Source organism: Phyllostomus discolor, chromosome 7, assembly GCF_004126475.2.
Source record: "Phyllostomus discolor isolate MPI-MPIP mPhyDis1 chromosome 7, mPhyDis1.pri.v3, whole genome shotgun sequence".
NCBI lineage: Eukaryota > Metazoa > Chordata > Mammalia > Chiroptera > Phyllostomidae > Phyllostomus > Phyllostomus discolor.
This window is the reverse complement of record NC_040909.2, coordinates 41,918,081-41,943,511: the sequence shown is the minus strand read 5'-3', so window position 1 is coordinate 41,943,511 and position 25,431 is coordinate 41,918,081. Positions and strand designations below refer to the sequence as shown.

General features: G+C 42.9%; 1 protein-coding gene across 6 annotated transcripts in view; it reads left to right on the top strand.

The window, feature by feature from the left end:
• Window positions 1–25,431, top strand: part of MTMR14 (myotubularin related protein 14) — a 55,378-nt gene that overhangs the window by 2,790 nt on the left and 27,157 nt on the right. For 5 of the 6 annotated variants that reach the window (XM_028518079.2, XM_036030849.1, XM_028518081.2 and 2 more), the window contains exons 3-7: window positions 10,688–10,796; window positions 17,565–17,640; window positions 17,916–17,976; window positions 19,480–19,602; window positions 20,660–20,733. In XM_028518079.2, the coding sequence (XP_028373880.1) occupies window positions 10,688–10,796; window positions 17,565–17,640; window positions 17,916–17,976; window positions 19,480–19,602; window positions 20,660–20,733 (443 nt within the window). The remainder of the gene's footprint in view (window positions 1–10,687; window positions 10,797–17,564; window positions 17,641–17,915; window positions 17,977–19,479; window positions 19,603–20,659; window positions 20,734–25,431) is intronic. The other variant, XM_036030848.1, reaches the window with a different exon arrangement.

Here is a 25,431-nt window from a genome sequence, read left to right as displayed (position 1 = left end):
ATTTAGGGCCTAGCAGACACAAAGCACCTGGCACAGTCCGCAGCCTATAGGTGGTCAGTAAATGGTAGCAGTAAAATGGTAGCAGACACCAAAAAATAATAACAGCACTGGGGCTCTTGGAAATGCTTTATGTTGATCTCAAAGTTTGTTTTCCCAGTCACCCTGCTTGCTGCTGATCTTAAGGGAATTCTAGGAGCTATTTTCAACAACATCTGTGAAAGTCTGGCCTCGTGAATGCAATGTTAGGATGAGCGCTATAGGAGTTATGCTGCAAAGTGTAGCAGGCCATCCATACCCATGGCATGCCCATTAGTGCACCCAGGAACTGGCTAGAGACTCTGAATCTCGAGCTCCATAGCCACTGAATCTATCAAAATCACAGCAAGATTCCCCAGTGGTTTGTGTGCACGTTAAGGTTTGAGAAGTGCTGTAGGCATACCAGCAGTCTGGTGTGTGCGTGTGTGTGTGTTTGGGAAGACCCCGTAGTAGAGATCCTTTTTTGCTGGAATTAGAAGGATGAGTAGGAGTGTCCCTGGAATATCCTTTAGGACCAGTTGGTATAGGGTCTTGATAATCAGGCCAAAAAGTGTGGACCTGTGAGTGTTAGTAGGTTTATTTCCCAGTATACCCTGAACACTCATTAAAATCACAGATTCCAAGGCCCCCGAATCAGAACTTGCAGAATCTACAGTCTCAGAGAGCTCCCTACATCAGTTTTACATGTGCCGTAGTCTGAGAACCCCTGCCGTGGGCCACCAGAAGCCAAAGAAGGCTTTCAAGCAGAACAACCAGTTTGGAGGAGTTCAAGGACTACTAAGCCTTAGTTTTCTCATTTAAAAATGGGGTGTACGTAAGTGTGCCATCTCTTGAGCTTGTGGTGGGGTTCACTGAGAAAAGTCAAAATATTAGAAAAACAAGTTGTATGTAGATCATACAAATCGTATCATATCCTGAGTTGTATAACCTAAGAACTTCAGGGAACTCCAAGCCTAAAGAATTGGGCTTCCCTATGGTCCTATTATGTATAGTTCCTCTGTCTTCTTAACTTCCAGAGTTAGGTCAACTCACCTTCTATAAGCCCTGAAGCTAAAGTTTCTGGACAGGAGCGCTTTCTCCTTGCCATTGCTCTCCCTCCAACCTTCTTCAGTGCTGACTGCATTGTAAAACCTCACGGTGGCGTCATGACACTAAGCTAAGCTCAGCTATAGTCAAAGTGGTACTTTTCTAATTTATTTTGTGAGTGAATCGCCTGGAGCTCTAGTTGTAAGACAGAATCAGATTCAGTGGGCCTAGCGTGGAGCCTGAACATCTGTGTTTTCTAACAAGCTTCCAGGTAATGTCAAACCACCCTGTAGCTGCAGTACTGTAAGGAATTCAGTCTTGGTTGCCTTGCAGAAGCTTTTCTGGGAAGAAAATAACTTTAGTTCTGATTAAATCCAGTGCTTAAGGAGAAGGAAACTAACATTTGTCAAGTGCCTACACTTTGGCATGTGTTGGAGTTTCACACATTAACTCACTCAAGGCCTGCAACCACTGAGTGAAGAAGACGATCACTTCCATTGTACAGAAGAAGTTGATACCCACTAACATAGATAGCAGAGTGGGGTTCACAACTAGATCTTCCTCACCTTGCTCTGTCTACCTCTCTGCCTTTTTTTCTGTCATCACTATGGCTTTCCCACCTTGTCTAGCAGGGTCTTACCTTCTAGGCCAGGGCTACTGTGGTATATCCCTAGACCTGGAATTTTTATTGGAGTTTGTTTTTATTTTTTATTGCCTTCAGGGCCTTGAAGTGATACCGAGTGAGTTAAGCCTGTTCATTGAAGAGAAGGGAGTATATGCACATTTAGGTGGGAAGAAGTAGAAATTTTTGCTTCTTTGCATATCTGGCTTTGCTGTTAATATGACACTAATTAGATGGTGTTACATAGGGTAGAACTGGATTCAGGAAGTGGTTAGGTCTGCTTAACCCACCTCCCTAGTTTTAGCCCATCACCTGGGAATAGAAACCTAGATAAGGATGCCTGAACAGCCAAGACAGATGTTTACTTAAATTTTTATTTATTAACTTTAAGAGACAGGTGAAGGGGTGGGGGAGAGAGAGAGAGAAACATTGGTTTGTTGTTCCACTTATTTATGTCTTCATTGGTTGATCCTCTTATGTACCCTGACCAGGGCTAGAACCCACAACCTTGTCATATTGGGATGGTAACTAATCAACTGAGTTATCAGTTTGGCCAGGGCTGGCCAAAGCACATGTTTACCAGCAAGTTTTTGTTGAGATCCTGCCATGTGGCAGACCCTAGAGATCCAATAGGAAGCCTTACCAGCTAGATAAAGTCCCTATCCTTAGGTCTAGTGGGTAGCACGGACCAGTAAGTAAGCAATGACAGTGTAACAAGAACCAGAATTAGGGAAGTACAGATGAGGCATTGGAAGGCAATGGTTAAAATTCTGCACCCATTTCCCTCGTGTATGGGGGAGCTCAGGGGCTTCTCCACACCTCCAATTCTCAAGACACCAGTTGGGTGTCCTACAGTTTAACTCAGTTCTGACATTGTCTACCTAGAGAGATAGCATCAGATTCCATAGCTTAAGGGCTAAGTCCTTCAAGACAAACAAATACACAAACTTATTCAAATATGAGCATCAAGTGCCAGACACAGTGCAGTATGTAGCACTGCAAGAAGGTCCTGAGGCCACAAGACAATAAAAATAAAAACAGGAACTGGGAACAGAAACTGAATTGGTTCTTTGAGTTGGGGAACCAGGAAAATAAACCATCAACTAGCCTGACAAGAGTAAGTGTGCGTGCTTCTACATTAAAAGGCTGCACAGAACCCCTTTGAGGGAAATAGTGACTTGTTCTCCACCTTCGTTTTGTGGAAGGTTTTGCTTGGTTTTGCTCAATGGAAGGACTCAACCTGGGAGAATCAAATGTAGCCTCAAGGCATTTAGAGCTCAGAGGGAGCTAACTGCTGGTGTGGACTAAGGGAGTCAGTTGCCCCTGACAGTTCTGAGGAGATCTATGAAAATGGCCTGGGGCCTCCAGAAGATAGAAGACTGCTATGAACAGGATTGTCTGTGCTCTTTTTTGTGTTCTAATGGACTCTGAGTTTAATTAGGCAGTTCCTTTGTATTGAGGTGCCCTTTTCTGTCATAGAGAAGCCCAGTGGAGAGAAGGTGACAGACTTGGTTTTCAGTGAACCAAGTGTTTTCTAGAGCCTGGCTGCTTGGCCTGTGTCACCCTACAGGCCTCTTGAAAAGGCACCCCACCTTCTTCAAGTTTGCCATTCTTCAAAAAAGAAAAAAAAGGATTTCAAAAGTGACATCTTAAATCAGACCTTCAGGAAAATACACTGTGGAGACTATAAATCCTCTTCCTTTACCATATTCTCCTTGTTCTCTTTCTAAGATCAAACCATTAGTCCAGGGTTTTATTTGAAGACCCCTTTTAACTTTAATTTCAGATCCCTACTTGATAGTAATATTTTTAATAACTGGCTTGAGAATATATCTATGAAGGCTACTAAGAAATCAGCAATGTTTTAAAAACACATAGTATTTATCTGTTTTTATTATTTTTTTTTTATTGCTGTTCTGTTGCAGTTGTCCCAATTTTCCCTATTGCTCTCTCCTTACCCTGCCCGCTCCCGCTGTCAACCCCCAAATTGTTATCCGTGTTCATGACTCGTTTATACCTGTTCCTTGGTTAGACCCTTCCCCTTCTTTCCCCTCTTGTCCCTCTCCCCCACCCCTCTGGTCACTGTCAGTCTGTTCCTTGTTTCCATGTCTCTGGTTCTGTTCTGCTCACTTGTTTGTTTTGTTCATTAGGTTCCTCTTATAGGTGAGAATATATGGTATTTTTATTTTACCACCTGGCTTATTTCAGTCAGCATAATGCTCTCCAGCTTCATCCATGCTGTTGTGAAAAGTAGGAATTCCTTCTTTCTTTCTGCTGCATAGTATTCCACTTTGTAAATGTACCACAGTTTTTTGATCCACTCATTTACTGTTGGGCACTTAGGGTATTTCCAGCACTTGGCTGTTGTAAAAAAATGCTGCAATGAACACTGGGGTGCACAGGTTCTTTTGAATCAGTGTTTCAGGATTCTTAGGGTATAATCCCAGCAGTGGAATCTCTGGATCAAGAGGAAGTTCCATTTTTAGTTTTTTGAGGAAATTCCATGTGTTTTTCACAGTGACTGCACCAGTCTGCATGCCCACCAACAGTGCACTAGGGTTACTTTTTCTATACAACCTCACCAGCATTTGTTTGTTGATTTGTTAATGATGGCCACTCTGACTGGTATGAAGTGGTATCTCATTGTGGTTTTAATTTGCATGTCACTGATGACTAGTGATGCTGAGCATTCCTTCATATGTCTCTGGGCCCTCTGTATGTCCTCCTTGGAGAAGTGTCTGTTTAGGTCCTTTGTCCATTTTTTAATTGGATTGTTTGTCTTTCTGGTGTTGAGTCATATGAGTTCTTTATATATTTTGGATATTAAACCCTTGTCTGAGGTATCATTGGCAAATAATGTTTTCCCATACATTTGTTCCCTTTTCATTTTGATGATGTTTCCTTTAGCCATACAGAAGCTTTTTATTTTGATGAAGTCCCATTTGTTTATTCTTTCCTTTATGTCCCTTGCCCTAGAGGATATATCAGTGAAAATATTGCTGCATAGGATATCTGAAATTTTACTGTCTGCGTTTTCCTCTAGAACTTCTATGGTGTCATGGCTTATGTTTAATCTTTTATCCATTTTGTGGTTTTTGTGGTGTATGGTGTAAGTTGGTGGTCTAGTTTCATTTTTTTGCAGGTATCATTCCAGTTTTCCCAACACCATTTGTTGAAGAGGGTGTTTTTACTCCTTTTTATGCTCCTGCCTCCTTTGTCAAATGTTAACTAGCCATAGAGACATGGGTTTATTTCTGGGTTTTCTATTGTTCCTTTGATCTGTGTGTCTGGTCTTATGCTAGTACCAGACTGTTTTGATTACAGTAGCGTATAATATACTTTGGTATCAGGTATTGTGATCTCTCCTACTTTGTTCTTCTTTCTCAAGATTGCTGAGGCTATTTGGGGTCATTTTGGGTTCCATATAAATTTTTGAAATATTTGTTCTGAATCTCTGAAGTATATCATTGGCATTTTAATAGGGATTGCATTAAGTCTGTAGATTGCTTTGGGTAGTATGGACATTTTAATGATGTTAATTCTTCCAATCTATGAACAATGTGTATACTTCCATTTATATCTTCCTTAATTTCTTTCTTTAGTGTTCTATAGTTTTCCCAGTACAGGTTTTTTACCTCCTTGGTTAAATTTTTTCCTAGGTACTTTATTTTTCTTCTTGTGATAGTAAATGGAAATTTTCCCTAGTTTCTCTTTCTGATAGGTTCATTGTTGGTGTAGGCAATATACAGAAATGACTTTGATATCTGAATATTGACTTTGTATCCCGCTATTTTGTCAGATTCACCTGTAAGGTCAGATAGTTTTTTGGTGGAGTCTGTAGGGTTTTCTATGTACACTATCATGTCATCTGCAAATAATGACAGTTTTGCTTCCCCCTTTCGAATTTGGATGCCTTTTATTTCTTTCTCTTGTCTGATTGCTGTGGCTGGAACTCTAGTATTATGTTGAATGGAAGTGATGAAAGTGAACACCCTTGTCTTGTTCCTAATCTTCATGGGAAAGCTTTCGGTTTTTGCCCATTGAGTATGATATTGGTTATGTTGAGTATGATATTGGTTATGTTGGATGTGTAGGTTTCTCTTACATGGCCTTTATTATGTTAAAGTTTGCTCCCTCTATTCTCACTTTGCTAAGGGATTTTTATCATAAATGGGTGCTGTTCTTGATCAAATGCTTTTTCAGAATCTATTGATATGATCATGTGATTTTTGTCCTGCATTTTGTTTTGTGTGATGTATTACATTTATTGATTTGCAAATATTGTACCATCCTTTCATACTTGGGATGAATCCCACTTGATCATGGTGTATGATCTCTTTAATGTATTGCTGGATCTGGTTTGCCACTATTTTATTGAGAATTTTAGCATCTGTTCATCAGTGATATTAGCCTATAGTTTTTTCTTTGTTGTATCTTTTTTTTAAATAATTTTAAACTCTTTTTTTTTTAAGGATTTTTATTTATTTATTTTTAGAGAGGGAAGGGAGGGGCGGAGGGAGAGAGAGAGAGAGCGCGTGCGTGAGCGCGCGCTACACCAGCCAGGTTCTTTGTTGTATCTTGACCTGGTTTTGGAATTAGAGTAATAGTGGCCTTGTGAAATGAATTTGGGAGTCTTCCCTCTTCTTGAATTTTTTGGAGTAGTTTGGAAAAATAGGAGTTAGCTCTTCCCTAAATGATTATTGCTTCAATTTCACTAGTCGTTGCCAATCTATCTAGGCTTTCTGCTTCTTGATTCAGTTTTGGACGGTTATATATTTTTAGAAATTTGTCCATTTCCCTCAGGTTGTCAAATTTCTTGACATACAGTTCTTCGTAGTAATTTCTTACAGTCCTTTGTATTTCTGTGCTTTTGATTGTAATTTCTCCTCTTTTGTTTCTCATTTTATTTTTGGGTCCTCTTTTTTTTCTTGATGAGTCTGGTTAAAGACTCAATTTTGTGTATCTTTTCAAAGAACCAGCTCCTGGATTTATTGATCCTTTGAATTGTGCTTTAGTCTCTATGTCATTTATTTCTGCCCTGATTTTGATTATTTCCTTCCTTCTCCTCGCTCTGGGCTTTGTTTGTTGTTTTTCCTCTAGTTCTTGTAGATGTTGGGTTAGGTTTATTTGAGATTTGTCTTTCTATCTTCTTTTGGTTTGCCTGTATTGCTATGAAACTTCCCTCTCAGGACTGCCTTTGCTGTGTTCCTTAGGTTTTGGGCTGTTGTGTGTTCATTTAATTTGTTTCCAGGAACTTTTTGATTTCTTCTTCTATCCCATTGCTGACCCATTCATTATTCAATAGTATGTTATTCAGTCTCCATGAATTTGAATGTTTTTGGGTTTTTTTCATGAGGTTCCTTACTAGTTTCAAGCCATTATGATCCAAGAAGATGCTTGAGATTTCAGTTTTCTTGAAGTTGTTGAGGCTTGTTTTGTGTCCTATCATGTGGTCTCTCTTTGAAAATTTTCCATGTGCATTTGAAAAGAATGTATATTTTGTTTCTTTGGGGTGAAAGGTTCTGTATGTATCAATTAAGTCCATTTAATCTTGAGTATTATTCATTGCCACAATAATCTTGTTGTTTCTTTGCTTGAAAGATCTATCCATTGTTGACAGGGTGTTAAAATTCCCTACTATGAGTGTGTTGCTGTTGATACCTTTCTTAAAGTCCTCCAAGATTTTCCTTATATACTTAGGTGCTCCTATGTTGGGTGCATATATGTTTACAAGGGTTATATCTTTTTGATGGATTATTCTGTAAGTATTATAAAGTGTCCTTTGTCTCTTTTTATGGCCTTTGTTTTGAAATCTATGTTGTCTGATATAAGTATTGCTACCCCAGCTTTTCTTTTTAAGATTTTATTTATTTATTTGTTTGTTTGTTTTTTGGTTTCACAGATTTATTTATAGCCAGAGACAAATGTGCCTCAGAATGAATCAGGGTTTTTTTAGTACTTGTATAGATTATGCTATTACAATTTTCCCAATTTTTCCCCCTTTATCCCCCCTCCATCCTGCCCCCCTAACCCTCCAGCATTCTCCCTCCCCTTAGTTCGTGTCCATGGGTTGTACACATAAGTTCTTTGAGTCCTCTGCTTCCTATGCCATTTTTTATCTCTCCCCATCTATTTTATGCCTACTAATTATGCTTCTTCTTCCCTGCACCTTCCCCCCAATTCCTCCCTTCCCCCTCCCCACTGAAAGCCCTCCATGTGATGTCCATTTCTCTGATTCTGTTCCTGTTCTGATTGTTTGCTTAGTTTTTGTTTTTGTGTTTTTCTCTTATTTTACGTTCATTTGTTGATAGTTGTGAGTTTGTTGTCATTTTATTGTTCATAGTTTTGATCTTCTTAGATAAGTCCCTTTAACGTGTCATATAATAAGGGCTTGGTGATGATGAACTCCTTTAACTTGATCTTAGCTGGGAAGCACTTTATCTGCCCTTCCAGTCTAAATAATAGCTTTGCTAGATAGAGTAATCTTGGATGTAGGTATCCAGCCCCTTCTTTCCTATAAGGTTTCTTTTGAGAAATCAGCTGATAGCCTTATGGGAACTCCTTTGTAGGTAACTGTCTCCTTTTCTCTTGCTGCTTTTAAGATTCTCTCCTGGCCCTGGCTGGCGTGGCTCAGTGGATTGAGCGCAGGCTGGGAACCAAAGTTTCCCAGGTTCAATTCCCAGCCAGGGTACAAGCCTGGGTTGCAGGCCATAACCCCCAGCAACCACACATTGATGTTTCTGTCTCTCTCTCTCCCCCTCTCCCTCCCTCCCTCCCTTCCCTCTCTAAAAAATAAAATAAAATATTAAAAAAAAAAGATTCTCTCCTTATCTTTAATCTTGAGTAATGTAATTATGATGTGCCTTGGTGTGCTTCCTTGGGTCCAACTTCTTTGGGACTCTCGACTTCCTGGAAGTCTATTTCCTTCGCCAGATTGGGAAAGTTTTCCATCATTATTTGTTCAAGTAAGTTTTCAATTTCTTGCTGCTGTTCTTCTCCTTCTGGCACCCCTATAATTTGGATGTTGGAACGTTTCAGGTTGTCCCAGAGGTTTGTAAGTCTCTCTTCACTTTTTAAAGCTCTTGTTTCTTCAATCTGTTCCAGATGAATGTTTATTTCTCCTTTTGTTCCAAATCGTTGCTTTGATTGAGACCTGGTTTCCTTCCTGTCACTGTTGCTTCCCTGAATATTTTGCTTTATTTCACATTAGGTATCTTTCATTTGTTTTTTTCATATTTCGACCAATTTCAATTAGATGTATGAGCATTTTGATTACCAGGGCTTTAAATTCTCCATCAGATAGGTAGGCTATCTCCTCATTGCTTAGTTCTCTTTCTGAAGTTTTGCTCTGTTCTTTCATTTTGGTCCTATTTCTTTTTCTTGGCACACCTGATAAGTTGTAAGGGAGTGAGGCCTTAGGTGTTCCCCCAGGCAGGGCAACCCTCTTTGCTGCACCACAGAGCTGCCAGTCTGGTTGTTCTCGTTGATTTTTCCTTTAATCCTTGGTTGTCAGAGTTCCATGCAGTTTGATTTTCTGGCACTTCTGGTTGTTTATTGAGTTTAGATTGGTTATTATCCTCCTTTTGGTTGTACAAGGAAGCAAAAGGGTTTCTACCTATGCCTTCATCTTGGCCGGAACTCCCTAAGATTTCACGTATTTATTTTAGAAGAGAGAGAGGGAGGCAGGGAGGGAGAGAGGGAGAGGGAGAGAGACATGAATGCGTAGTTGCCTCTCACATGCCCTCTACTGGGGACCTGACTTGGCCTTCAACCCAGGCATGTGCCCTGACTGGGAATTGAACCAGCGACCTTTGATTCACAGGCCGGCATTCAATCCACTGAGCCATACCAGCCAGGGCTCAGCATTCTTTTATCATGTCCATTGTTTGGAATATTTTTCCCCATCTCTTCACTTTTAGTAAATCTTTTGTTCTAAGTAGATGTCTTATAGGCAGCATATATACGGGTCCTCTTTTCTTATCCATTCAGCTACCCTATGTCTTTTGATTGGAGCATTTAATCCATTTACATTTAAGATTATTATTGATAGATACTCATTCATTGTCATTTTTTCCTTGGTATCTGTATTTCCCTCTCTCTCTCTTTCTTTTTCTTTGTCTTCTTAAAGCAGTTCCTTCACCATCTCTTACAATGCCAGTTTGGTGGAGATATATATATTCTTTTAGTCTTAAAAAAGACTTAGTGTTTTTCTTAATGCCAACAATACCCATACTTAAAAAGCTACCACAGATATGTAGGGGTCACTGAACTTACTCATTCTGAAGCAATTATTTGTGTATATGTGCCTTGAAATAATATGCAGATCCCTAGAAGTAATACAGCATGGGGTTAAAGACCCTCTAGGACTTGACCTGGAAGATCTACCCTTGTAAGTAGAGAACATAAGAGTCTTCCCTCCCTTCTACTTGGTTATTCTGCATAGCTGGGATAGCTTCCCGCTCTTTAACTTTACTACTTCAGGTTTCTTTTGCAACCAGAAGCTCTGACTGGTTGATTTGGAGCCTTTTACTAAGGATCAGTAGGTGAATCTATGAGAGTAGACCCTTATTTTAGAGGTCTACTGATTTGATGTGATTTGATGGGGGGTGACTTGCTGAAGCTCATTTCTAAACCTGACTCATGTTCTAAAAGCTCCCTTACCAAACCAGTGTAATAACCAGTATGCTTCTTAATGCCAAAAATAGCTTGTCTTTCACCTCCTTTGTTCCAGCAAAAATGACCCTATGAATTCCAGAGGGTCCTCAGAGCACTCGTTATCTTAGTCTGAGAGGAAAAGACTGGTAATAACACGCAGTTTGCTGTGTGTATTTGTGTATTTTATGTACTATGTCTTTAGAGTAGCTCACTTTTTTTTTATCTTAAAGGTTCTGAAATCAGGATGACTTAAATTTTAATACACTGGAGTCTTTGCAAAAACACACACACACATATACATGCCCACTTAGAAACCTACCTTACCTGCCTCTCTTGTCTGTGTCTCAGGTTTCAGAGCACTGTGCAAGTGAGCAAATTGCAAGACCTCGTTAACCGCAGCAAGACAGCCAGGTGCAGAGGACGGTTTGTCTGCCCAGTGATCCTGTTCAAAGGCAAGGTAAGATCGTGCCATAGCCTCACACTCCCTGAGACCCTCTTCTGGGGTAACTGGCTTAATGCAAAGTGTGGGAATCAAGTATTCACTGAATGTGTACTATGTTCCAGGCACTGTTTCAAGCCTTAAGTTACATTATTTTATATATGTATAAAGTAGATGAACTGGCTGGTGTGGCTCAGTGGATACAATGCCCGCCTGCGAACCAAAGGGTCCCTGGTTCAATTCCCAATCAGGGCACAAGCCTGGGTTGTGAGCCAGGTCCCTAGTATGGGGCACACAAGAGGCAAACACACACTGATGTTTCTCTCCCTCTTCCCTCTCCCGTCCCCTCTCTAAAAATAAATAAATAATATCTTAAAATAGACAAAAACTCTTACCCTTGTGGAGCTTATATTCTAGTGACTATTATTAATTTGGTTTCCTCATATGGTCTCATTTCACCTACCTTGTTATAATTCTTTGGTGTAACTGATATTCCCAGAATTTCTTCAGGCTGCCACACTGTAATTCAGAGTCACATGATGTGGTTTAAGAGGAACTCACCAAAGAGGGACAACAATGTGGACTAGTGGACAGTTGGCCTCATTAAGTGAGCAAGACTTAGCTTGAAAGCATTGAAAGATAAGCAGAATACTAATTGGCAAGAAGAGGTGAGAGGGTATTCCAAGCAGGTGGTGCAGTGTGGGAAAAGGTATGGAGGCAGGAACAAGAGAGGCCAGGAGACCTCCTTGACTGGATTGGAAGGTACATGTTAGAGCAGAGGATAGAAGGGATTGTGTGCAGGAGGGTAAATGCTAATTGGTATGTTTGCATTTGCCAGGAGAGCCACTGCGATTCTTGAGCAGTCAAATACAGGATGTAAGTAGCGTTTTGAAGAAGTTAGTCCAAGAAGAGTAGACTGAAAGTAGAGAGCCTAGAGGCAGTGAGGGCAACAAGGATGCAGTCTCTTTAGTCATTTAGCAGGTGTCTGAGTGCATGCTCTGTAGCTTACACACCTGTGGCTTACAGATTCCAGTTGTAGGTACCCAGCGTGAGTGGTTGAGAGCCAGGGCAGGGGTGGGCAAGGCAGTGGGAGGAGAGATCTGAGGCTTGTTTCTGTCCCACTGTGTCTGTCTTTTGTAAAATGGACAAAGAGCACATGTGAAAGGGGAGGTAGGAAGGGAAATTTAGCCAAGGGCTTTCTTGGGCAAGTTAATTTTAGGGGAAAGTGTGTATGGAAATTAAATACCCAAAAATGATTATCTTAAACGTATTTGTTTTCCCCTTCCATGTTTTGGATGTTTTCATGTTTTGGATGTTACCAGAACTCTGGTTTAAAGATCACTACTCTATGGTGCATAGAGGTTGTCCCTAGAAATTACACAGGAAATACTCACACCAGTATTTCTCAGTGTGTTCCATAGAGCAGGGGTACTGGGTCCGTGGCCTGTTAGGAACCAGGCTGTGCAGAAGGAGGTGAGTGGCAGGCAGGGGAGCAAAACTTCGTCTATATTTATAGCCACGGCAGTGGCATTAGATTCTCATAGGAGCATGAACCCTACTGTGGACTGCGCATGCGAGGATCTAAATTATGCTGCTCCTTACGAGAATCTAATGCCCGTTAATCTGAGGTGGAGCTGAGGCAGTCATGCTAGTGCTGGGGAGCAGCTGCAAATAGAGATCATCATTAGCGGAGAGGTTTGACTGTCCAGAGACTATAATAAATCAGTTGCTTACAGGCTCATATCAAAACCTTATCAGTGAGTGGCAAGTGACAATTGAGCTGCATCTGGTCACAGGCTATAAAGTCATCCCCCAGGTCTATTCTTGTCTGTGAAAAAATTATCTTCCATGAAACTGGTCCTTGGTGCCAAAAAGGTTGGGAACCACTCTCATAAAACACTAGTTTAAGAGACCTGTGAAAATCATTCCCTGTTCAACAAGAATGAGAAATACTGCATACTAGGTTTCACCTGACCTCCTAGCTCCAGATACATAATGTACATTTATACATGTACATTGACACAGTAAAGGCTCTGAGAAGTCCTGTAGCAAAGAGTTCTGTACCTTCATTAGGTCTGGCATTACTTACTCTTGTCTGCAGGCCATGACTAAGGAACTTGCCTGAATGCATTTGGGAAATGCCACACTGAATAGCTTAGTCTAATGGGGTTGCTAAATGACAGATTGTTAGCACTTACACACTCAGCAGTCCTGTGAACAAAGAGCCCGAAGCCACCTGTTTTCATAGGGAGGGTGATGAGTTGGAGGGATTATTCTGAGGCGGCCTTGGCATTCTTTAATCTTTATGAGGGCTTTCCTATTAATCCTGCTTTCTTCCTTTGTACCTTCTTTTTCAGGCAGTGTGATACCATTTCATACCCATTAGCTCCCCCTGACTCAATTGGTGTTCACTTAATACCTACTGACTTACATGTGCTTTAGTCTAATTGTGTGTCTGAACGTCTATCATTTCCTCTCTTCTGTAATCTCTTTGAGGGCAGAGGCCTTGTCTTACTGCTGTCCTCCCAGCACCTGGCAAAGTGCTCGCCCAGCTTGTAAGTGCAAGCTTAACAGGAAGGTATTGCTCTTAGATAAGGCAGTAGTGGCCCCATGCTAGCTTCTAGGGGGACAGAGATGAAGAAGACAGTCCTCATCCTCATGGAGCTCAGTGAGTGAGGAAGGCAAACAAGTGAACAAGTGATTGAGAGGGAGATTGGGAAAGGCACAAGAATGTCTTCTGTTGTGAAGTAGGGATGTTGTCCTCAGAGATGTGTGGCACTCAGCAGGCACTTGGTCACTAGTGCGGTGATGGCAGTGCTTCTACCCACATTACTCCAGAGGCACCTACCTCTGCCCAGTTGTGCTGTGGAAGGCGGCATGTTAATTGCTTGCTTCCTGCTTCAAAGCTCGGTTCAGTGTGGCTAGTGCAACTGTGGAACTAAATGTCTGATTTTACTTATTTTATTTTATTATTTTTAATTGAGGTATAATTGACACCGTAACATTACATTAGTTTCAGATGTTCAACATAATGACTCAACATTTGTGTATATTGAAAAAGTAATCACCACAATAAGTCTAGTTACCATCCTTCATCACATAGTCACAATTTTTTCTTGTGATGAAAATTTTAAAATCTAGGCTCTTAAGCACTTTCAAGTACAACATTATTAACTCCAGTCATCATACTGCACATTACATCCCGTGACTTACTGTATAACTGGAAGCTCGTGCCTTTTGTGTGTATGCATGTGATTTTAAAGATTTTATTTATTTATTTTTAAAGAGGAAGGGAGGGAAAAAGAGGGAGCAAAACATCGATTTGTGAGAGATGCATTGACTGATTGCCTCTCACACACCCTGCAGCTGGCAACCTGGCCCTCAACCCAGGCATGTGCCCTGATGAGGAATTAAACCAGTGACCTTTCAGTTTGCACACTGGCACTCAGTCCACTGACCCACACCAGCCAGGGCATATGGGTTTTTTGTTGTTGTTGTTTGAGGGCGGGGGGTTGTTTGTTTGTTTGTTTGTTTTTTGTTTTTTAGAGAGAAAGAGAACCTTTTGGGGTTTTTTTTCTCCAAACTATAATTGACATATAATATTCTATTCTAGGTGTGCAACCCAGTGATTAGACATTTATGTAACTTACGGAGTGTACACTCTGATAAATCTAATACCCATCTGATACATACATAATTATTATAATACTATTGACTATGTTTTCTATGCTGTACTTTACATCCCCATGACTGTTCTGTAACTGCCAGTCTGTACTTCTCAATCCCTTTACCTTTTTCACCCAACCCCTCAACCCTTCTCCCATCTGCCAACCATTAGAGTGTTCTCTGTATCTATGAGTCTGTTTCTGGCCTGCTTGTTCATTTCTTTTGTTTTTAGATTCCACATATAAGTGATTCATACGGCATCTGTCTTCCTCTGTCTGATTTATTTCACCCAGCACAATACCCTCTGGGTTCATCCATGTTGTTGGAGATGGCGCGGTTTCATTTTTTATGGCTGAGTCATAATTGTATATATGCATCACTTCTTTTTTAAGTCATTTTTTTAAGATTTTATTTATTTTTTTAGAGAGAGAAGGAGGGAGGGAGAAAGAGAGGGAGAGAAACATCAGTATGTCATTGCCTCTCACATGGCCCCCACTGGGGACCTGGCCGCAACTCAGGCATGTGCTCTAGACTGGGAATCGAATTGGCAGCCCTTTAGTTTGCAGCCTGCACTCAATCCACTGAGCTACACCAGCCAGGGCTGTATGCACTACTTCTTCATCAGTTCATCTGTTAAAAGACACTTAGGTTGCTCCTATATTTGGCTATTGTAAATAATACCATAGTGGACATGTGGGTGCATATGTCTTTTCAATTTACTGTTTTGGGTTTTTTCAGATAAATACCCAAAAGTGGAATTGCTGAGTCCTTCTTTGTCTCTTGTTACAGTCTTTGTTTTAAAGTCTGTTTTTGTCAGGCACAAGTATGGCTACTCCAGCTTTTGTTTGTTTCCATTTTCATTAATTTTATTTCAATTAATTTAAGTATAGAAATGATGGGTTATGAATTGGAGCCATGAGGCCAGGGAGCAGGCACCAGCCCAGGACCTTCCTGCAGAGGTTGGTGCCCCACTTGGGGACTTGGCCAACTCACCTGCTCTTACCCTCAGTTACTAAAAGACAAGGACAATTCAAAGGGATGTAGGAGAACTGGGAGCAGAAAAAGGTATCCGAACCTTCAAAAAATCGAGAAATGATCAGTGCTCAACCACCAAAAAGGGGTTTGTCTGCTTTGAGAATATTTACCAGAAAAAAGGCAAAGAAGAGCAAGACTTCATGCCCGCAGTTTAGGTGATGGGGAAGCGTGGGTGTGATAACACATGCCAGTAGAACTGAAACAACCACATACCCCCCACTGTCTTGCTTTCAGGAATCAGGATCCCTGCTTTACTGTCAGGGTCTTGGGGATCCTCATCCTGGGGATTGACACTTCCCTGCTACAGCTCTCTGCTTTGCTGCTCCTCACTATTGGCTGGTCACCTAAGTGCAGGGGCCTTAACAAGGGCTGGAGATAAGTCCATGGATGCACTTGGGAGAGAGTCCAGAAATCCCTGGAATGTAGGTAACCTGGGGTGGTGTACATTTTTGTCCAGAAGAAGTTTATTTTTATCAGATTTTCAAAATGCTTTTGGACTTAGAAAAAGTTAAGCAGCTGGTGTCAGAGTTCATCCTGCTTATGCCAGCAGGAATACTAGCCCAAGTCCTTAGGCTTTCAGGACATCCTTCCCACAAATCCGTTCTTGCTTGCAGCATTGAAAAGGCACCCCACCCTGCCCTGGTTATATCCAGGCGGCTTTTCTATTACCTGCCTGCTCCCTGAGGCTGCCACTATCTCAGAATGCTATAAGTTCCCACTCACAACCCTTTCCTATAGCAGCAAAACTATTTCCTTCCATTATGTTACAGGGAGAGAAGAAGGAGAAGGCAGTGTTTTGTGGTTTTCCAGGGACCCACTTTACTTTGCCAGGCTGTGTGACCCATTCAAAAATGGTTTCACCCCCTCTCTGCCACTTTGTAGCTTCTCGTCTCTCTAGTATAATCTCCCAGGCACCCTGGCTGCCGCCCTTTAGCTAAAGTGTGGGCTAGTTTGCTTCCCCATCACCAGATACTGCTTCCCATTCCCCAACCCTACTGGATCTCATCAAACACAATTTAATTAAAGATGGAGCCTTAAAATTAGATATATTGCCACTTGCCTCATTTCTAGAATTCTAGGTCTCAAAATGCTTCTTCAGTGATGAGGAAAACAGTAAAAAAAGATGTAAGCACATCTTCAGCTACTACATTTGCTCAATACAGAGGAGAAAGAAGATATACCATAATTGCCAAACATTTTGCCTATAATTGACCCTCCTTCAAAGGTTGCTCACCCAGCACTGAACAGTTCCAAGTAACCATAAGCTCACAGGCTTGGGAGGTGGGTGGGTCTGGATCAAATCTCAGCCTACCTCCTCCTTGTAGATGACCTTACATGTTACTTCAGCCCCCTGTTCCTGCCTCCATCTGTGAGGTAGCAACAGTGTGTGCCACTTGCTGCCTCTGCCTCCTGGGCTCATTGTGCAAATTCAGTGAAAAGATGGTATGAATGTTTCTGTACCATGCCCAGCATACAACACGTGCGATAACCATCAAATTGTATGCATATACACCTGTGACAGCCACCAAATCTGTCCATTACAGTTGGTAGCACTCTGGTGCCACTCATGAGGGGAGGCACCCCCTTGACAGAAGCTGTAGATTAAATTCTAGACCTACTTCAGATCTATTGCTGTGGCCTTCATGCCAACACACCTTCTGTGATGCTCCTGGGCCCATTTTGCTGGCCTGGAGGAATTGGAAGGGTACAGGTGTGCCTTCCCTAGCATACTTCAGAAAACCAACTCACCGTTGTAACTTCAGTTATGAGACAAAGAAGTTCTGTGTGGATGTAATGTGTAGCATAGCGATTATAGTTAATGATATAATGCTTGAAAATCACAGAGAAATGATCTTAAATGTTTTTACCACAAAAAAGAAATGCTAATTATATGAGGTGATGGAGGTGTTAAGCTAACACTATGGTGGTAATGATTTTGCAATATTAAGTGTATCAAATCAGTATATTGTCCACCTTAAACTTACACAATGTCATGTGTCAGTTATGTCTCAATAAAGCGGAGGAAAACAAAAACAAACAATCCTAGAAAACCATCTGACCCTGAAAAATCTGTTTCTGTCCCAGCATATTTGCAGATCCGCCACACTGGCTGGGTGGGGGGAGCTATATGGACGCACTGGCTACAACTACATTTTCTCAGGTGAGTGTTCAGCTGTGTCCTCTGTGACTAAGAATAAGAGCCCAATCATAGAGAATAGCAACCCCCAGCCACAGTGGAGTGTGCGAGCAAGCTGGGGAGAGACTAGGGGCCACATTTTATCACTTGAGGTATTTGGGATAGAAGACCACCAACACATGGGGCATCTGTGGTGAAAAGACACAGGAGCTGCTGGTGGGGGAGGAGGCTGGTCAGGAAGCCCCTGGGTGGAGCCCCATGGCACGGCCTCCATGCTTACTGACAGGTTTCTCTGGCAGGGGGTGCAGATGATGCCTGGGCAGATGCAGAGGACGTCACAGAGGAGGACTGTGCTCTTCGGTCAGTGCCTGATTGTTGTGGGTCTGGGCTTGTGGGTCGGGGTGTCTGACCAGTGGTGGCCATTTTCACATTGACAGTGTTGATTCATCCCTGGTCCAGGTAAGTGGATTCGCACCCTTCCTCCCCCTGCCAAGTCCATGAAATAGGGTTGTTGTGCATCCCGTAGCTTCACACCAAAGCTAGCATTACTGAACACTTGAGCAGCCTTTCTTCACTCAGGCGCACATCAGGATCCCAGAGATAATGTGGCAGCCCTGGGTTCCTGGTACCATGGTCAGAGACAAGGCCCGGGCATTTGTGTCTGTCTTTAAGCCCTGCAATTTCCGGGGTATGGCTGGATGGTGACGACTGGCTGGCCTGCCTGCCAGGTATCACACAGCACACCTGGTGCTGAGGCACAGGGCAAGGGCCTCAGTACCCATGTGAAAGATGCAGAAACTAGAAGCTCCACAGCTGTGTGATTGGTGCCATGAGAGTACTTGATACAAACACGGATTTTTGGCCCCTTTAATGGGCTAGTTCACACTCTTCGAACCTTCTTTCAAAATGTTTTTAGAAAACATGATAGGATACTTTGGAAAAGCTCTTTTGCATGGTCTGTGCCACATGGAAAGTCTTTAACTGGTATCGAGTGTCTTTGGAATGCACATGAGCACCCTAGTAAAATCAGCTGCCCGAAATCATGGCTCAGTCCCTGAAAGGCATCTTGCTGTGCCCAGGGTTCTGTCTGTTAGTTCCAAGAGCAGCAGCTCTGGCTTGTGCTCAGGAATGTTTGGCTCTTCCCCCAAGGTCAGCCGACCTCTGCCTCAGCCAGGCTGTCTTCCACAATATGTACTGTTCTTGGTGAGGAGACTGCTAGGGACAGCTAAGCAGTGAGCATTTTAAAAAAAAATTAATGGTGACTGTTTATTCATTCTACTTTTGCCTTAATCTGTGTGACTGATCACAAGGCTGTCTGGGGATTAGGAAAATTGAATCTTTCTCCTCACTTCATAGGCCTGCTGAGTAGAAGGAATTCACTTGGTAGTATTTCATGATCTGTTGATAAGGTAGCTTTAAAAAGTCCATCTCCCATCAAGAATTTCAATCTGTTACGTTCTGAGCAAGCTGTGGCTAAAAATGGTCATAAAAGGTGGAGGGGTATAAACTCTAATGGAAACTCAAAGACTCTATCAGCCACCAGCTTGCTGCTTTTTAGAACTCGGAGATTATCTTCAGTCTTCTGGTTTATTGTCAAGCTGAGCCAGAAAGCCTTTTCCTGGTTCAGGGCTGCAAATTGCTTCTTTGAAATGCATCCCAGAGTTGGGGGCAATCGCTCAGAAAGTCACCTTCTCTGCACCTTCTCTAGAACCAGTTTTCCTGTCTCCCCCTTCCTCCATCTTCTGGAAAAGGGAGACAAGTTCTTGCCAGTGACGTCTGTGCTACCTTGAATGTGCTCCCCACCCCTCAAACTTTTCTGAATGAATGTGCAGTGCAACTTCTCCCTCTGGCTCTTTGTTTCAGAAGTTCCGACACACATCTTTTTGATAAGGTCAGAGGCTATGACATCAAGCTGCTTCGGTACCTGTCGGTCAAATACATCTGTGACCTGATGGTAGAGAACAAGAAGGTGAAGTTTGGCATGAAGTAAGTACAGGGCACCCACCGTGAAATGGGCACAGGCAGTGTGTTTACAGGCCTGTGTTCACCTGTGTTCAGGTTGGTGATGGTACACAGCAGCAGTTACCGAGGGCTCACCACGTGCCAGGCTTTGTGTGGAGGGCTTTCTGTCATCCTTTCATAGTGTCTTCAAACAGCCCTATAATACAGGTTCTAGTGTCAACCCCTCCTGCAGGCAAGAAATGAAAGCGCAGAGAGGTTAAGTAACTTGCCTAAGGTCATCCAGATAGAAACTGAGGGAGCCAGGGGTCTCTAACCTGTGCTGTGCTGCCGCCTTCTCTTAGGCTCCCATGAAGATTTGCCTTTGGCTCCAAGTTCGACACCATTTCTCGTAGATTATTAGAGCCTCTTTCAAAATGGAACAAAAATACCAATGTTTTTTTTTTTTCCACATATGAACCAAATCTTCATGTGATAAGACAAAAGAAAAAAAATGGAACCTGGGTGAGGGTTTTGAAATTATTTTGAAATTTTATTAATTTTTTATAATATTGACTTTTAATTATGCTGAGGTTTTCCTAGAAAATATGGCAGACTGAGGCTAAGTTACAGTTTAGCTCTCTGCAGATATCTGGCTAGTCCCTTATCCCTTCTTCCATCTGTCAGAACAATCCCAAGTCTTCACCTTCTGGATGCTGTTTGTCCCCCTGTTTAGGAGTATCCTCAGAGAGTGCTGAGGCAAGAGCCCCCTAGAGTGATTGGCTCTCATCTGACTCCACACTCCGGTCAGCCTGTGCTGCCCTCATCTGTGGGACCTAGGTGGAAGGTGGTTCTGCAACCATAGGTTCTGGTTGTGGCTGCTGCAGGGTTAAAAGGAGAGTAACCTCTCTGGCTTAATAAGTTAGGGTAGGGGACAGTTAACATTTCTTAATTGTTCAAAGTAAGCACTGCTGAAGGGCACCATTTGTAACTCTGAAGAGTAGCTTCTGTAGCAAGAGGTTCATTGAACTTGTTACGATGCTCATTGGGGAATGGTGTGTGTGTGGTGTTGTGGTGCCATAACACATTGTGTCCTGTCTTGTAGTGTAACCTCCTCTGAGAAGGTGGACAAAGCCCAGCGCTATGCCGACTTCACTCTCCTCTCCATCCCGTATCCAGGTAGGGAGCTCCTGTCAGGGTCTAGTCAAGTGACAGGCTTCCAAGGGCTGGGGGCCCTCGGAGGCCATCAGCAGGCCTTTTGTACTTAGGTGCGTAAGTGTTCCAGAGCTTTCTGGGAGGATCTTGTGTCGGTCCACGGAGCACACTGGGGCTCCCAGTCTAGGCTTTCACACTCAGGGCAGGGCACTGTCCTGAAAGGGGCTTTCACCTCAGAGGGGTCCCGGGGTTGAGTCCTGGCTCAGGTACTCACGACCACAACCTTGAGCGAATCACTTCATCTCTCCCAGCCTAAAGTTTTCTCAGGTATCATTTGGAACTGAGAAAGGCTTAGCTCAGCATTTTGTTGTCAAGATTGGATGAGATCACATTTATCAAAGTGCTCAGTGCAGGCAAAGTATAAAGTGACATTGTTAGTGCTTCGGGTCAGCAACTAATCATGGTAGTTTGTCCCGAGCAGCTCTGAACTTTTGCATGTCTGAAGTTGGCCCAGGTGAGGCTGTACCGGTGGTAGAAGAATATAACTGCTGTGCCCCCAGTTGCACGTAGTTGGTGATGGCCTCACCACGTTGCAGAGCATGTCGGTGTACACAGAGCTAGCTGCATTTGTCTCTGGTGTATAGACATGTATGCAGCCTGTACCCAGGACAATATTCTCTTCACTGGATACTAAAGCTTTGTTGGCCCAGTTGATAACATGTAAGTTTCTGGTGACACCTACTTGTTCAGCAAGGGAGGCCAAGGAGCCCTAACAGCAGTGTAAGACTTTGTCAACAAACTGCAGGAAGTGTACTCTTTCTCCTTGAAACGTCTCTCTTGCTTCTCAGCAACAGCATCTGCCTTCAGTCCTGTGCTGGACCTTGTCTCCTCATCTTGTAGCCACATAGTCATTAGCAAGGATAGGCCAGTGACAGCAGTTTGCTGCATACCCAGGAGGCCTTCTCACTAGAACGGCAAGTTCATCTAGTGCCTGGTGGGGACAGCATATATCCTCATCATTGTAAGCTGGTGACCCCAGATAGCCTGGTACTCTACAGTGACTTCCACCAGAGTCTCTTCACTCTTCTCTGCCAGCTTAGCATTTGGTGCCTTGCAGAGCTGGGCTTGAGTCCCAGCCGTAGCACTGTGTATCCTTGAACAAGTCCGTTAAAAGCCTTCTGAGCATCGGTTTCATTCTCCATAAATTGAAGATAATGGTGCGTATTTTAGAGTCAAGTGCCAGACCCGTCCCTAACAGGTATTCGTAAACACCAGGCCACATGACAGGTACATGGCAGAAAAAACTTAGAGAGGCTCCTCTTCCGTAAAAGCCACTTTGGGCAGATGCAGATGTAATGGTGATGCCATGAGCTTGACAGCATCAGAGCTGCACCGTGACAAGAGTGTCCCAACCACGGCATCGTACACTGGAACTGCCGGGCAGATCCGGCTTTCAGATCAGGCTCTCAACTCCCAGGAGATGCTTTGAGGACACTTCACAGATGGAGGTGCTCTGTGGAACAGGAAAGGTCTGTGTCGCCTGAGGAACCAAGCATCACTTTCTTTGTTTATATTTAGGTTCTAAGTAGTATTTACTTACAAAAAAAATAGTTCTGCTAGAAGTTTGAAAAACACTGCTCCAGAACAATAGCACAATATCCTTTCTACCATAGTTTGGCAGCTTGTTACAACTCCTGAAGTATTAACACCTTGTGTTTGACTCAGTTATTCATTAGGCCATGATGCGGCTAACTAGGGGGTAAAGATGTTCATGACAATGTCTGTTTGTACTAGCAAAATGTGGGAAATGTCATCATTGATCGAAATAATGATTGCCTAAATGATGGTACAGCCATTGATAGTATAATGAAATATTACATAGTCAGAAAAATACTTTAATTTTTTGACATGGAACAGTGCTTAAGAGGCTAAGCAGGATACATTATATAAAGTAGTCCTCCTTTATTTGCAGTTTCATTTTCCACAGTTTTGGTTATCCATGGTTAACCAAGGTCTGAATATATTAAGATTATGGAAGATTCCAGAAATAAACACTCCACAAGTTTTAAATTGTGTACTATCCTGAGTAGCATGATGAACTCTCACGCTGTCACTCTCTGTTCTGCTCAGGATGTGAATCATCTCTTTGTGCAGCCTTTCCACACTGTTTATGCTGTACCTGACCATCAGCCACTCGGTAGCCCTCTTGGCTCTCAGATCGACTGTCATGGTGTCACAGTGCTTGTGTTCAAGTAGCCCTTTATTTTATACCTAATTATGGCCCCAAAGCATAGGAGTAGTGACGTTGTTAATGTAGACATGCCAGTGAGAAGCTGTAAAGTGTACGTATGTATGGGAAAACCAGTACATAAGGGTTCAGTACTGCGTGTGGTTTCAGACATCCACTGGGGGTCTTGGAACGTATCCCTCATGAATCAGAAAGGATGACTGGTACAATGTCTTTCTTAAAAAAAGATTTTATTTATTTATTTTTAGAGAGAGGGGAGGGAAGGAGGAAGACAGGGAGAGAAACAATTACTGGTTGCCTTTTGCATGCCCCCAACTGGGGGCCTGGCCCACACCCCAGGCATGTACCCTGACTGGGAATCGAACCAGCAGCCTTTTAGTTTGTAGGCTGACACTTAATCCACTGAGCCACCACAGTCAAGGCTACCATTTCAACTACATAAGGGAAAAAGTACTTACACAAAAGGTTGAGAAGGAAATATGCTAAAATTGTAAGGTGATATGCTCTGTGAATTTTTTCCTGTTCTTCCCAAAATGTCTATATACTACTATATATCTGATAGTTCTACATTGAGGGGAAGGTGGGAGGGATCAATGAAAACAAAGGCAGAGGTAGGGGAGTCGCCATTGCACATGCAGGTAAGGGGAAGGGAGAAGCACTTTTTACTTTATATACTTACGTTCTTGAATCTCTTCACATGCTTGTATTACTTCATAAAAAGGAAAAGAACCCTGACTAGTGTGGCTCAGCTGGTTGGGGCATCGTCCCGTAAACTGAAAGGTTGTGGGTTCGATTCTCAGTCAGAGCACATGCTAGGTTATAGGTTCCGTCCCTGGTTGGGGTGTGTGCAAGGCAATTGATCAATGTTTCTCACATCAATGTTTTTCTCCCTCACTCTCCCCCTTTCTTTCCCTCCATCCAAAATCAATAAGCATGTCCTTGATAGAGGATTTTAAAAAGGCAGGGGTGGAGGGGCATGACAAACTTACCGTTACCCAAACCAGGTCACTGAAATGGGCTTTGCGAAGGTTTCAGGGCCTCATTGTTTTAAGCCCTCTAATGTCTTGGAGGCCCAGACAGGAACTATGATGGTATCAGTTCTAGTTATCAAACCAACTTGGGCTTAGATGGGCCCTTGAAAGTGAGAAGTGTTCTTGGAGCACTTCCTACAGGGCACCAAAATAGATGGACCAAAAACTCCAAGCAGGAGTCTGATTTGCCTCCTCCTCGAGTGTGGCTGTTCTCCCTCCACTCAGTGCCATTTCTTGGCCTCTCCGTAGGAACAGAAATCTGTTCGGGTAATGAATGTTGGAAATTGCCCTGGGTACTGAGTCTATTTTAATTCTATTTGTTTCTCACAAAAAAATTGCTTCTGCATCATAGGCTGGTCAAAGCGTATCCTAGAGTCTACGGTGTTGATTTGAGCAGCTCAAGTTTGGGAAAACAGCACTTCACAGGAGCTCTGAGAGATAATTGATGTCTTCTTAACCTGGGCTCACAGCTCAGTACCTTTATCTGATATTTGTATTTCTTCTTTCTCCCAGGGAGGCACCCAAGAATAGTCTGAAGTGTTATAGCTGAGGATTGTTCCCTGACTTCTGAGGCAGAAGTGAGGTTTGGGGGATTTGAGTGCAAAAGTGTGTGTGGGGTGAGAGCCCAGTCTGCAGAACACACGGCCTGTGTCTCCAGACCTTTTTCTCCAGAGGAGCCTTTTCCTTCTTCCTTGGGCCTCAGATAGGAACTTTGCCCCATAGTAGTGGCTGGAGAATTCCATCTGAGTTTTTTGGCTTGTGGACACTTGCAGGGAATTTGGACAACTGTTTTGCCTTTGGGATCTCACCAAAGTGGAACCTATGGCCAAAGCCACGTGCCCTCCAGTTTGTGTTGGCCCTGGCTGAGGAACTGAGAATCACTGCAAGAAGCTACTTTCAAAGTGCCTCTTTCCCATCCCTGTGGCCTGAAGCCCCAGCAGCCCACGGGTGCTCACTGTGCCGTGCTGTGAGAGCAAGCCTCACTCTTTCTGAACTACACAGGCAACTGTGGGCTCTTGTTGCCACAGCGTGGTGATGGTAGTATGCTGCCATTTGAATGCCATTTGTACCAGTGCTCTGCTAGGTGTTTTATGTGTGTTACTTCATTTTATCCTTAACTATGTTACAAATGAGAAAATCAAGGCTTAGAGAATTGAAACAACGTGTTTGCAGTCACAGAGCTAAGCAAAAAGCTGAGATTTGAAGCTGGGAATGTTGCCTAAGCCCTTTTCTCTCTGTTGTTACTATCCATATTCCTGAGGGTTTACCCTAGTGGAGTTTTGTAAAATTTTCCCAGCAAAGTACCTCTTGGCCAGGTTTGTTGGAGATGGGCGTGTCTTCTGAGCACCTGTCCATTTCAGGCACTGTCAGGCATCCTTTCCAGGATGTCACAGTGTACAGTGCTCACCAAAAGCCTGCAGTGTTGGTATCAGAGCGGAGGGG